General features: G+C 50.7%; 1 protein-coding gene across 1 annotated transcript; it reads left to right on the top strand.

The window, feature by feature from the left end:
• Positions 1-2237: 2237 nt before the first annotated feature.
• Positions 2238-3359, top strand: LOC138356833 (clumping factor A-like). Its single transcript, XM_069313168.1, has 2 exons — positions 2238-2405; positions 2739-3359. Exons 1-2 carry the CDS (start codon positions 2238-2240, stop codon positions 3357-3359), a joined length of 789 nt encoding a protein of 262 aa, XP_069169269.1.
• Positions 3360-14502: the final 11143 nt, after the last annotated feature.

Below are 14502 nucleotides of genomic sequence, written 5' to 3'. Positions count from 1 at the left end.
GTGGAGGCCTGGTCGAGGACCGGGCCGCGGGGACACTAAAGCCCCGAAATCATCTCAAGATAACTCAAGATAACGCTCAATTCCCAGCAATTTCCACGCAGTCGACCATATCGTATAAATGACGACGCTTTAGTGAAATTAAAGGCACATAAATATTGACATTTTCTCACGTACTGATGTTCAGAATCGTTCGGTTAAGTAGGCTGGCTTGGGTTCCATCGCTTCTGGTTCGGGCAAACAAGCTTGTTTGGCCGAACAAACAAGCAAACAAGCTTGTTTGGCCCCTACAGTTGTCCAACTTGCCTGTCTGGGGCGTTTCTCCTGATGATTATCTCTTGGGTTAAAATAAACGGAATTTCTTGGAGTGTTTAACTTACCATGATTTCGGGGCTCAAGGTCCCCGCGGCCCGGTCCCCGACCAGGCCTCCTGGTTGCTGGACTGTTCAATTAGGCTGTTGGACCCTCCCCAGGATGCAACCCCAGTTGCCTAACTCCCGGGTACCTATTTACTGCTAGGTGAACAGAGGCATCAGACGAAAAGGAAACGTGCTCAACCATTTCTGTCACACCCGGGGGTCGAACCCGGGGTTCCCGATTATGAGTCGAGAGCGTATCCACTTCCTTGGTCTATGAATGGACTTAGTACCCTATCTTCTTGAGGTTATCTTGAGATGATTTCGGGGCTTTAGTGTCCCCGCGGCCCGGTCCTCGACCAGGCCTCCACCCCCAGGAAGCAGCCCGTGACAGCAGACTAACACCCTGGTACCTATTTTACTGCTAGGTAACAGGGGCATAGGGTGAAAAAAACTCTGCCCATTGTTTCTTGCCAGCGCCCGGGATCGAACCCAGGACCACAGGATCACAAGTCCAGCGTGCTGTCCAATCGGCCGACCGGCTCCCAATATGTTTCTGCGTAATCCACCAATCCGTTACAAATGCGACGTGTAAGTAAAAATTAAAGCAGCGCAATATTGACGCTTTCTATGCATCATATAAGTAGGTCCATATGTAGGTCTGGATAGGTTGTGTCTTGAACGACTGTGTCTCGAGTTCAAGGGCCAGATTCACGAAGCAGTTACTCAAGAACTTACGAACCTGTACATCTTTTCTCAATCTTTGGCGGCTTTGTTCCCAATTATTAAAAAATTAATGAGCTCCGAAGCACCAGGAGGCTGTTTATAACAATAACAACAGTTGATTGGCAAGTTTTCATGCTTGTAAACTGTTTAATAAATGTAACCAAAGCCGTCAAAGATTGAGGAAAGATGTACACGTTCGTAAGTGCGTGCGTAACTGCTTCGTGAATCTGGCCCCAGGTTCGTAAGTACTTGCGTAACTGCTTCGTGAATCTGGCCCCAGGTTCGTAAGTACTTGCGTAACTGCTTCGTGAATCTGGCCCCAGGTTCGCAAGTGCTCGCGTAAGTGCTTTCGTGAATCTGGCCCCAAGTCTTGGTGTCTAAGAGCTTCGTCTTTCCCAATGTCTTGCTACTTCGAACACGCTTGAGAAGAATGAGAGTACAGTACTATTCTGACCAGATCACACACTAGAAAGTGAAGGGACGACGACGTTTCGGTCCGTCCTGGACCATTCTCAAGTCGATTGGTCCAGGACGGACCGAAACGTCGTCGTCCCTTCACCGTCTAGTGTGTGGATTGGTCAACATACTTCAGCCACGTTATTGTGACTCATCGACTGAATAGAGTACTATTCCACTATTCATCCATCAGTAATCAACCAGCATCCTTTACAATCTATCAACCATCCACACTCTCTGGTTACATCCACACCGTCACCACACACTTCATCCGATCACCCTCCCCAACACCTCTCTCTCTTCAGCAATAATATGTACTCCAGCAGCAGCAGCAGCAGCAGCACCACCACCACAACCACCACCAGCAACAGCACCACCAGTAACAGCACCACCACCACCACCACCACCAGGAACAGCACCACCACCACCACCACCACCACCACCACCACCACCAGCAGCAGCAACAGCAGCATCTTCCGACCCCTCGAAGGGAACCTTCCTCATCCTGTGGAGCGGAGAGAGTCATTTCCTGAAGGAAGCTGCGACGTCAGGTCCTGGTTATCCAATCTGGAACCTCATTCCTCTAGTCTTCCTTCCTCTCCTCCTCCTCCTTCTCTTCTCTCTTCTTCCCTCCCTTTCTCTCTTTCTCTTAGTCGCATCCTAAATGATCACAAGAAACGACTATCTGTATAAGGGACGTGTATGACAGAGCGTGTTCGTTCAGGCACTCATGGTAGTGGCACTGGTCAGGTGGGTGGTAGTGGCACTGGTCAGGTGGGTGGTAGTGGCACTGGTCAGGTGGATGGTAGTGGCACTGGTCAGGTGGGTGGTAGTGGCACTGGTCAGGTGGGTGATAGTGACACTGGTCAGGTGGGTGATAGTGGCACTGGTCAGGTGGGTGATCTAGGTTATCTTGAGGTTATCTTGAGATGATTTCGGGGCTTTAGTGTCCCCGCGGCCCGGTCCTCGACCAGGCCTCCACCCCCAGGAAGCAGCCCGTGACAGCTGACTAACACCCAGGTACCTATTTTACTGCTAGGTAACAGGGGCATAGGGTGAAAGAAACTCTGCCCATTGTTTCTCGCCGGCGCCTGGGATCGAACCCAGGACCACAGGATCACAAAGCCAGCGTGCTGTCCGCTCGGCCGACCGGCTCCCTTACAGTGACACTGGTCAGTGGTCAGTGATAGTGACACTGGTCAGGTGGATGATAGTGACACTGGTCAGGTGGGTGATAGTGACACTGGTCAGGTGGGTGATAGTGACACTGGTCAGGTGGGTGATAGTGACACTGGTCAGGTGGATGATAGTGACACTGGTCAGGTGGATGATAGTGACACTGGTCAGGTGGGTGATAGTGACACTGGTCAGGTGGGTGATAGTGACACTGGTCAGGTGGATGATAGTGACACTGGTCAGGTGGATGATAGTGACACTGGTCAGGTGGATGATAGTGACACTGGTCAGGTGGATGATAGTGACACTGGTCAGGTGGATGATAGTGACACTGGTCAGGTGGATGATAGTGACACTGGTCAGGTGGATGATAGTGACACTGGTCAGGTGGATGATAGTGACACTGGTCAGGTGGATGATAGTGACACTGGTCAGGTGGATGATAGTGACACTGGCCAGGTGGGTGGTAGTGGCACTGGTCAGGTGGATGATAGTGGCACTGGTCAGGTGGATGATAGTGGCACTGGTCAGGTGGATGATAGTGACACTGGTCAGGTGGGTGATAGTGGCACTGGGCCTCCAGGAACTGATGCAAGTAACCTTTCTTACATTACCAAACAAACTTACATATTCCTAGGTGTAGTATAGCATACATATTTACTACATTAGGCCTCAGATAACGTGCAGTAGGCCTAGGAAGGTTAGGTTAGGTTAGGTTAGGTTAGGTTAGGTTATGGAAGGTTAGGTTAGGTTCGGGAAGGTTAGGTTAGGGAAGGTTAGGGAAGGTTAGGTTAGGTTAGGTTAGGTTAGGGAAGGTTAGGTTAGGTTAGGTTAGGGAAGGTTAGGTTAGGTTAGGTTCGGGAAGGTTAGGTTAGGGAAGGTTAGGGAAGGTTAGGTTAGGTTAGGTTAGGTTAGGGAAGGTTAGGTTAGGTTAGGTTCGGGAAGGTTAGGTTAGGGAAGGTTAGGGAAGGTTAGGTTAGGTTAGGTTAGGTTAGGGAAGGTTAGGTTAGGTTAGGTTAGGGAAGGTTAGGTTAGGTTAGGGAAGGTTAGGTTAGGTTAGGGAAGGTTAGGTTAGTTTGTCTTTGGAACATAAATACAAAAAATCTTTTCCGGTTTGTCCAAATTCAATAGTACTGATTTCTACTTTCTAATTGCGTTATAAGTCGGTATATGTACTATGGTCCTGGTCGTTACTGCAAGTACTGTCAAAAGAGTAGAATGGGCTGCATTTTAGCATAGGGGCAATAGAGGAATGGGATGAATTAAATGAGTAAGTTCTAGTTGGGAACTTCGCTGACATGATAAAAAGATCAGTTACGACAACATGGAACGGGTAAAGCTGGGGTTCAAGGACTAAAGCTCGATCCTGCAGGCACAAACTGGTGAAAACACACACACACACACACACACACACACACACACACACACACACACACACACACACACACACACACACACACACACACACAAACATTTAGTTGACAAATGGAATGCATTAGGCAGTGATGTAGAGGAGGCTGACTCCATACACAGTTTCAAGTGTAGATATGATAAGAGCCCAGTAGGCTCAGGAACCTGTACACCAGTTGATTGACAGTTGAGAGGCGGGACCAAAGAGCAAGAACTCAACCCCCGCAAACACAAACAGGTGTACACACACACACACACACACACACACACACACACACACACACACACACACACACACACACACACACACACACACACACACACACACACACACAAGAGCGTGCAGAGCAAAGTTGTGTAAACAGGAGACACAACACATCACCAAGCCAGGGAGAGAGAGAGAGACAGAAGAGGACAGCACCCACCAGGACCCATTGTTCACCCTAAAGTGGGTCGGACATCCAGAGAATAGAATACGAGTCGCCAGCGAGTCCCGGCGACCACTGAGCTACGGTCTCCACACACACACACACACACACACACACACACACACACACACACACACACACACACACACACACACACACACACACACACACACACACACACACACAAATGCACAAATGCATGGAATGCATTAGGAAGTGAGGTGGTGGAGGCTGACTCCATACACAGTTTCAAATGTAGATATGATAGAGCCCAATAGGCTCAGGAATCTGTACACCAGTTGATTGACGGTTGAGAGGCGGGACCAAAGAGCCAGAGCTCAACCCCCGCAAGCACAATTAGGTGAGTACAATTAGGTGAGTACACACACACGTGAAGCGTGAAGTCACCAGTGGAGTCCCACAGGGCTCTGTACTCGGTCCTATCTTGTTTCTGATATATGTAAATGATCTCCCGGAGGGTATCGATTCATTTCTCTCAATGTTTGCGGACGATGCTAAAATTATGAGAAGGATTAAAACAGAAGAGGACTGTTTGAGGCTTCAAGAAGACCTAGACAAGCTGAAGGAATGGTCGAACAAATGGTTGTTAGAGTTTAACCCAACCAAATGTAATGTAATGAAGATAGGTGTAGGGAGCAGGAGGCCAGATACAAGGTATCATCTGGGAGAGGAAATTCTTCAGGAGTCAGAGAAGGAAAAAGACTTGGGGGTTGATATCACGCCAGACCTGTCTCCTGCAGCACATATCAAGCGGATAACATCAGCGGCATATGCCAGGCTGGCCAACATACGAACGGCATTCACAAACTTGTGTAAAGAATCATTCAGAACTTTGTATACCACATATGTCAGGCCACTCCTGGAGTATGCAGCCCCAGCATGGAGTCCATATCTAGTCAAGGATAAGACTAAACTGGAAAAGGTTCAAAGGTTTGCCACCAGACTAATACCCGAGCTGAGAGGTATGAGCTACGAGGAGAGACTACGGGAATTAAACCTCACTTCGCTGGAAGACAGAAGAGTTAGGGGGGACATGATCACCACATTCAAGATTCTGAAGGGGATTGATAGGGTAGATAAAGACAGTCTATTTAACACAAGGGGAACACGCACAAGGGGACACAGGTGGAAACTGAGTGCCCAAATGAGCCACAGAGATATTAGAAAGAACTTTTTTAGTGTCAGAGTGGTTGACAAATGGAATGCATTAGGAAGTGATGTGGTGGAGGCTGACTCCATACACAGTTTCAAGTGTAGATATGATAGAGCCCGATAGGCTCAGGAATCTGTACACCTGTTGATTGACGGTTGAGAGGCGGGACCAAAGAGCCAGAGCTCAACCCCCGCAAACACAACTAGGTGAGTACACACAGTCCGTGGTTCAGCAGAGAGTGCAGAAAGAGTCCGTGGTTCAGCAGACAGAGCAGGAAGAGTCGGTGGTTCAGCAGACAGTGTAGGAAGAGCCAGTGGTTCAGCAGACAGAGCAGGAAGAGTCCGTGGTTCAGCAGACAGAGCAGGAAGAGTCCGTGGTTCAGCAGACAGAGCAGGAAGAGTCGGTGGTTCAGCAGACAGTGTAGGAAGAGCCAGTGGTTCAGCAGACAGAGCAGGAAGAGTCCGTGGTTCAGCAGACAGAGCAGGAAGAGTCGGTGGTTCAGCAGACAGAGCAGGAAGAGCCAGTGGTTCAGCAGAAAGTGCAGGACAAAGCCATGGCTTACCAACCAGTGTAGAGACACAAAATCATATACCAGCGTCAACACACAGGAGTCAGGAAGGGACCCAAGACCGTCCTCACACAGCCCAGGATGGATAACACTTTAGCACGACGTAGCTGACAAGTGCCGCACCTGGCCAAACCCATGTTCAAACAAGGCAGAAACCGGCAGTCGTTTCAACCCGTCCTCTTAAAAAGAACGTCGCTTTTCGCTCGAATATGCGCGGTATGGCCAAAAATGGACGTAATTTTAAATGAAATCGTCACGAAAGTGACGTACTGTCCCGTTTTCTGTTTGAGTCCTCCGGCTTACTCGGTAAGGTTAGAAGAGGAAACTTTCACACCATAAGCTTCACAACGCAACGAAAGGTAACGAGAAGTATGAGGAACTCATTGAGAGAACGGGCACAGGCTCTGGTTGATGGGGTTCTGGGAGTTCTTCTAATCCCCGAGGCCAGGCTTGACTTGTGAGAGTTTGGTCCACCAGGCTGTTGCTTGGAGCGGCCCGCAGGCCCGTTGACGATTCCGAGAGTTCTTCTACTCCCAAAGCCTGGCCTGTGGCCAACCTTCCTTGGTGATAACCTCGTCTGTGAGGCAATCAATCAATCACAACCAGGTTGATCAGGTAACGCTAGCAGAAATCAACCTGAAGTTGGTTCCGAGAGCTCTCCTACTCCCCAAATGTCTGGCCACGTTTGTGGTAGGAAAAAAGGAAAAAAAAACTCTCCAAGTCGTTATGCCCCACATAAGGGGCATAACTGGCCGACCCCTCACAGTGTTCAAGAGAGAACTGGATAAGCACCTCCAAAGGATACCAGATCAACCAGGCTGTGACTCATACGTCAGGCTGCGAGCAGCCGCGTCTAACAGCCTGGTTGATCAGTCCAGCAACCAGGAGGCCTGGTCGACGACCGGGCCGCGGGGACACTAAGCCCCGGAAGCACCTCAAGGTAACCTCAAGGTAAGTCCTTCCAGGGGCCAGACAGTGTCAATACCCTGATCAACAGAGACTTGACTACATGGCTACTCTGACCCGCTAATTACAATTATCAATAAAAACACTCAAGACCGAAAAAAAACAACAATTTAGAAAAAAAATCAACGTAGTTGTAATACTCAATAAGAAGGCACCGACAGGAATCCGTAAGCGATACATCATTGTCACTAGCATACGATTCCAGGCAAAGTGCTGGATGCAACAGTCAGGCTGTGTAGGAGGAAGGTCATACCTGAGTAACTTGACAGGAGTTCAATTACAGAGGTTACCATGATACGACAGGAGGCGGAAGGGAAGGTAGACTGCATTTTCGTAGACTGTCAGAAAGCATTTGATGCTGTTGTCTAAACAAATGACAACGTATGCTTTTTTTTTGGAGGGGGGGGGGATTGTATTGTTCACGACTCTTGAGACCATAAGGTAATTATGTGGGCCCCTCACACTTCTCTCTCCTTCTCTCCCACACCCGTCCCATCCCTCCCCCTCTCTCTCCCACCCCAAAATCTACTTAACCCGTTTTGATATTACATCACATTAAACGTTACCAAATCGATTAAGGTCGGGCGCGTGCGTGCGTGCGTGCGTGCGTGCGTGTGTGTGTGTGTGTGTGTGTGTGTGTGTGTGTGTGTGTGTGTGTGTGTGTGTGTGTGTACTGGCCTATTTGTGTTTGCGGGGGTTGAGCTTTGGCTCTTTGATCCCGCCTGTGTGTGTGTGTGTGTTTACTAGTTGTGTTTTTGCGGGGGTTGAGCTTTGCTCTTTCGGCCCGCCTCTCAACTGTCAATCAACTGTTTACTAACTACTTTTTTTTTTTTTTTTCCCACACCACACACACCCCAGGAAGCAGCCCGTGACAGCTGACTAACTCCCAGGTACCTATTTACTGCTAGGTAACAGGGGCATTCAGGGTGAAAGAAACTTTGCCCATTTGTTTCTGCCTCGTGCGGGAATCGAACCCGCGCCACAGAATTACGAATCCTGCGCGTTATCCACCAGGCTACGAGGCCCCTCTCTGTGTGTGTGTGTGTGTGTGTGTGTGTGTGTGTGTGTGTGTGTGTGTGTGTGTGTGTGTGTGTGTGTGAAAGAAATAAAGAGAGTAATTACAGTCACGTACTGAACAAGCACAATTAGAGAGCACAAATGACTTAACGATTAGCGAGGAGACCCTCTAGCAGAGAGAGAGAGAGAGAGAGAGAGAGAGAGAGAGAGAGAGAGAGAGAGAGAGAGAGAGAGAGAGAGAGAGAGAGAGAGAGAGAGAGAGAGAGAGCGAGAGAGAGAGAGCGCCTCACTTTCACACCGCTCCAATGACTGGCCAGACTCACTGGTGCTCAACTTGTGTAAGGAAGTGTAAGGAATCATTCAGAACCTTGTATTAACCTTGAATTAACACACCCATCAGAGGCTGATGAACCTGAAGACGTTACGAAGAATATGAAAGCGATATGAGGGACAAGGAACTGGGATATGAGGGACAAGGAACTGGGATATGAGGAACAAGGAACTGGGATATGAGGGGCAAGGAACTGGGATATGAGGCACAAGGAACTGGGATATGAGGCACAAGGAACTGGGATATGAGGGACAAGGAACTGGGATATGAGGGACAAGGAACTGGGATATGACGGACAAGGAACTGGGATATGAGGGACAAGGAACTGGGATATGAGGAACAAGGAACTGGGATATGAGGGACAAGGAACTGGGATATGAGGCACAAGGAACTGGGATATGAGGCACAAGGAACTGGGATATGAGGGACAAGGAACTGGGATATGAGGGACAAGGAACTGGGATATGACGGACAAGGAACTGGGATATGAGGAGCAAGGAACTGGGATATGAGGGACAAGGAACTGGGATATGAGGGACAAGGAACTGGGATATGAGGGACAAGGAACTGGGATATGAGGGACAAGGAACTGGGATATGAGGGACAAGGAACTGGGATATGAGGAGCAAGGAACTGGGATATGAGGGACAAGGAACTGGGATATGAGGAGGAAGGAACTGGGATATGAGGGACAAGGAACTGGGATATGAGGGACAAGGAACTGGGATATGAGGGACAAGGAACTGGGATATGACGGACAAGGAACTGGGATATGAGGGACAAGGAACTGGGATATAAGGACGGCATGAGGAAACGATACCCACCCATCGGGACTATTTACGATCAGGAGAAAGTGCCAAGCCACTGGGACTATGTAACTACCTTACAGGCAAACAAGCTAGTCTTGACGACCGTGGAACGAGCTTGGTACAGAGCGGTTGGGTCGATTGCTGCGTACCTCCAGTGGTAATTACAGAACTAATGGTATTATCTTAATAGTGTCTGGTCTGGTTGTCGTGGCTTCTTGGGGCCAGATTCACGAAACAGTTACTCGAGCACTTACGAACACAGGGGCCAGATTCACGAAACAGTTACTCAAGTACTTACGAACCTGGGGCCATATTCACGAAGCAGTTACGCAAGTACTTACGAACGTGTACATCTTTCCTCAATCTTTGACGGCTTTGGTTACATTTATTAAACAGTTTACAAGCATGAAAACTTGCCAATCAACTGTTGTTATTGTTATAAACAGCCTCCTGGTGCTTCGGAGCTCATTAACTGTTTAATAATTGTAAACAAAGCCGCCAAAGATTGAGAAAAGATGTACAGGTTCGTAAGTGCTTGCGTAAGTCCTTTCGTGAATCTGGCCCCTGGTCTAGAAGGTATTAATGGGACAGGGGGGGGGGGGTGTTAAAGGGCCCCAGAGTGGGTGTAGGGGGGTTATCTTAGTGGTGTACGGGGGGTTATCCTAGTGGTGTACGGGGGGTTATCTTAGTGGTGTACGGGGGGTTATCCTAGTGGTGTACGGGGGGTTATCTTAGTGGTGTACGGGGGGTTATCCTAGTGGTGTACGGGGGGTTATCTTAGTGGTGTACGGGGGGTTATCCTAGTGGTGTACGGGGGTTATCCTAGTGTACGGGGGGTTATCCTAGTGGTGTACGGGGGGTTATCCTAGTGGTGTACGGGGGGTTATCCTAGTGGTGTACGGGGGGTTATCTTAGTGGTGTACGGGGGTTATCTTAGTGGTGTACGGGGGGTTATCCTAGTGAAGGGTGGATTATCCTATTGGTGTAGGGAAACAGGTTGTCAACAGGACTTGACAAGCACCTCCAAAGGATACCTGATCAATCAAGCTGTGACTCATACGCCAGGCTGCGAGCAACCGCGTCCAACAGCCTGGTTGACCAGTCCAGCAACCAGGAGGCCTGGTCGACGACCGGGCCGCGGGGACGCTAAGCCCCGGAAACACCTCAAGGTAACCTCAAGGTAGCTGAGGGGGCGCTTGTCACATTGGGCTGGAAATGCGGCTTCCAGCGTTGTGGCAGAGAAGAAAACTACTTTCCAGTGGTAGAAAGTACTTCCAGAAAGTTCCTGGTAGACATTTTCCAGCAGTCCAGACGAATTCCTGGGAAACTTGTTCAATAATCCCTAAGCCTCTTATCTCCTCTGACACAAGATATTAAACTTGCCAAGCTGTTCCAACTTGTGACGATGTACAAGTTTAGTCCAAGTTTACCTTCCTGTCACGCAGGGGGTTCTCCAAGCTTACAGGGAGGGGTGTTCTGACCAGAGGGAAGGGGTGTTCTGACCAGAGGGAGGGGGTGTTCTGACCAGTGGGGAGGGGTGTTCTGACCAGAGGGAGGGGTGTTCTGACCAGAGGGAGGGGTGTTCTGACCAGGGGGAGGGGGTGTTCTGACCAGGGGGAGGGGTGTTCTGACCAGAGGGAGGGGGGTGTTCTGACCAGAGGGAAGGGGTGTTCTGACCAGAGGGAAGGGGTGTTCTGACCAGAGGGAGGGGTGTTCTGACCAGAGGGAAGGGGTGTTCTGACCAGGGGGGAGGGGTGTTCTGACCAGAGGGAAGGGGTGTTCTGACCAGAGGGAAGGGGTGTTCTGACCAGGGGGAGGGGGTGTTCTGACCAGAGGGAAGGGGTGTTCTGACCAGAGGGAAGGGGTGTTCTGACCAGGGGGAGGGGTGTTCTGACCAGAGGGAAGGGGTGTTCTGACCAGGGGGAGGGGTGTTCTGACCAGAGGGAGGGGTGTTCTGACCAGAGGGAAGAGGTGTTCTGACCAGAGGGAAGGGGTGTTCTGACCAGGGGGAGGGGTGTTCTGACCAGGGGGAGGGGGTGTTCTGACCAGAGGGAAGGGGTGTTCTGACCAGAGGGAGGGGTGTTCTGACCAGGGGGAGGGGTGTTCTGACCAGAGGGAGGGGTGTTCTGACCAGAGGGAGGGGTGTTCTGACCAGAGGGAGGGGGTGTTCTGACCAGAGGGAGGGGGTGTTCTGACCAGGGGGAGGGGTGTTCTGACCAGAGGGAGGGGTGTTCTGACCAGAGGGAGGGGTGTTCTGACCAGAGGGAGGGGGTGTTCTGACCAGAGGGAGGGGTGTTCTGACCAGAGGGAGGGGGTGTTCTGACCAGAGGGAGGGGTGTTCTGACCAGAGGGAGGGGTGTTCTGACCAGAGGGAGGGGGTGTTCTGACCAGGGGGAGGGGTGTTCTGACCAGAGGGAGGGGGTGTTCTGACCAGGGGGAGGGGGTGTTCTGACCAGGGGGAGGGGTGTTCTGACCAGAGGGAGGGGGGTGTTCTGACCAGAGGGAGGGGGTGTTCTGACCAGAGGGAGGGGGTGTTCTGACCAGAGGGAGGGGGGTGTTCTGACCAGAGGGAGGGGGGTGTTCTGACCAGAGGGAGGGGGTGTTCTGACCAGAGGGAGGGGGTGTTCTGACCAGAGGGGAGGGGTATTTTGGCCAGAGGGAGGGGTGTTCTGACCAGAGTGAGGGGGTGTTCTGACCAGAGGGAGGGGGGTGTTCTGACCAGAGTGAGGGGGTGTTCTGACCAGAGGGAGGGGGGTGTTCTGACCAGAGGGAGGGGGTGTTCTGACCAGAGGGAGGGGGTGTTCTGACCAGAGGGAGGGGGTGTTCTGACCAGAGGGGAGGGGTATTTTGGCCAGAGGGAGGGGTGTTCTGGCCCGGAAGAGGCCAAACCTAGGTGTTGTTGACGAGAGAGAGAGAGAGAGAGAGAGAGAGAGAGAGAGAGAGAGAGAGAGAGAGAGAGAGAGAGAGAGAGAGAGAGAGAGAGAGAGAGAGAGAAGGGGTGGAGGGAGCCCCCCCTGCACATACTCTGAACCCATATATCCGCCACTGGGGAGTCGAACCCTCGACCACTCGGCGACAAGTCCCGGCAATTCCTCCACTGACTGTGATTGGCCCGTACCTCCACTCCTCCCACTACCAATCAGCGTGCGGCAAGGGTGACTGTGATTGGCCCGTGACTCCGACAGCCATTTCTCACTCGACCAATCAGAGCGGGCCAATTGTCAAACCAGGCGACTGTTCAACTCTTGTGTGTGTGTCCAAACCAGTGGTCACATTACCCAAGACCAACGCCCAGTTAACATTGATTCATCATCAATTCATCATTCAGCACAATCATTCATCAATGATGAATGATTCCTCATTATTGAGCGTTGAATTTTCGTTGATAACGGAGGTTTAACGTCGAATCAACGTCACTCTTGTATATTATACCCATCGATGCGACAAATAATGACCTCTCACAAATATTGTAATAGGCCAGGTCACCAGGCCAGTTCTGGGTAGTTAGGTCTAATTGGCCTCGTGGACTCTTTTGGGGAGGGTTTCAAATGTCAGCAGACACAAATATGGGGTATAATGCCCACTATTACTTTTAACTACCCTAATTACCATCATTATTTCCATAATTATGATGGTAATTAAGACGAGACAGGAGACTACCCGCTGTGAGGTCCTTCACATTTCAAGGTCTTGTTAGTGGGTGAAGACAAAGACGATCTATTCTTTATCTCTATATACCCTTCCTTTCCCTTCCCTTCCTGTCCTCGGACCCTCCCACCCCTTCCTTACCTCCATTCCTTCCCAGGACACGCCGTGTCAGCAAGGCGGACAGCTCGCCTCCTGTCATAACTATGTTTGCCCTTTCAAAACATATTATTTCACTTGTTATGTGGCCGCCTTGTAGCCGGGCCTCGTAGCCTGGTGGATAGCGCGCAGGACTCGTAATTCTGTGGCGCGGGTTCGATTCCCGCACGAGGCAGAAACAAATGGGCAAGTTTCTTTCACCCTGAACGCCCCTGTTACCTAGCAGTAAAATAGGTACCTGGGAGTTAGTCAGCTGTCACGGGCTGCTTCCTGGGGGTGGAGGCCTGGTCGAGGACCGGGCCCCGGGGGCACTAAAGCCCCGAAAGCATCTCAAGATAACCTCAAGATGTTGGCCAGTGACGTCTTTGTTCAGGTTAGCAGATTCATTCAGTGATGTCGTGTATAGAGGTGATGTATCCCCCCCCCCACACACACACACTGGCCTGACATCCTCTACTGTTCCCTAATCAACCCCCTACCCAGGCTCCCCCGCCAAGAACCCCCACCTCCACGGAGTAGCTACAATATTTAGAATCTTAACCATTCTCCAGTCGATTGTGAGAATGGTCCAGGACGGACCGAAACGTCGTCGTCCCTTCACCTTCTAGTGTGTGGTCTGGTCAACATATTTCAGCCACGTTATTGTGCCTCCTCGTCTGTATAGAATCTTGACATTGGCGTAAGATTTGAGGAGTGAGAGGGAGGCTGGAGGCTGCTGTTAGCTGGAAGCAGTTAGCTGAGGGTCGACTGCCACCTGGAGACTCACCTTTGACCTCTCCCCAACCTCTAATTACCTCGTTAAATGCACGAACCTGGAGCCGATAAGCGTTTGTCTTCCTCCTCAGTACCATCGTTGTCTTACAACCGTTGAGAAACTTAAGAGAACTTGATGCAGTTTTTAAGAGATGGGCGTCTGGAGCGGGACAGGTGCCAGGGAATATATATAGTGAGGGGAAGATGTCGATACCCGGAGCGGTGTTTCGTACGCGGCGTGACGTCCCTGGTGGTACAATTGCTTGGGTGTTTGCACAACCTGTTTTGAAGCTGGCAGGTGTTCTTAGCTCCCCCCCTCCCTCTCCCTCCCTTCCCTACCCCCCTCCCATCCCTACCCCTCCATCCCTACCCATCCCTCCTCCCGTGAGGATAATTTGTTCTTCACGGCCTCATCAGCAAGGAACCATCATCTCATCAATCACGTAAAACAACTTAAGGCTCTCAGCCACCAGGTTGGCCCAGGAGCTGAAGCACTAGAGATAAAAGGAAAAACTTGGCCCAACAGTTCGA

Source organism: Procambarus clarkii, chromosome 74 (genome assembly GCF_040958095.1).
Source record: "Procambarus clarkii isolate CNS0578487 chromosome 74, FALCON_Pclarkii_2.0, whole genome shotgun sequence".
NCBI classification, from domain to species: Eukaryota; Metazoa; Arthropoda; class Malacostraca; order Decapoda; family Cambaridae; genus Procambarus; species Procambarus clarkii.
The sequence above is the reverse complement of the archived record's forward strand: the minus strand, read 5'-3'. Positions and strand labels throughout refer to the sequence as shown.

Coding starts and splice junctions, on each gene's coding strand:
- LOC138356833 (XM_069313168.1), top strand. CDS start 2,238: ATGACAGAGCGTGTTCGTTCAGGCACTCATGGTAGTGGCACTGGTCAG. Junction 2,406..2,738: donor GTGATAGTGACACTGGTCAG/GTGGGTGATAGT, acceptor GACACTGGTCAG/GTGGATGATAGTGACACTGG.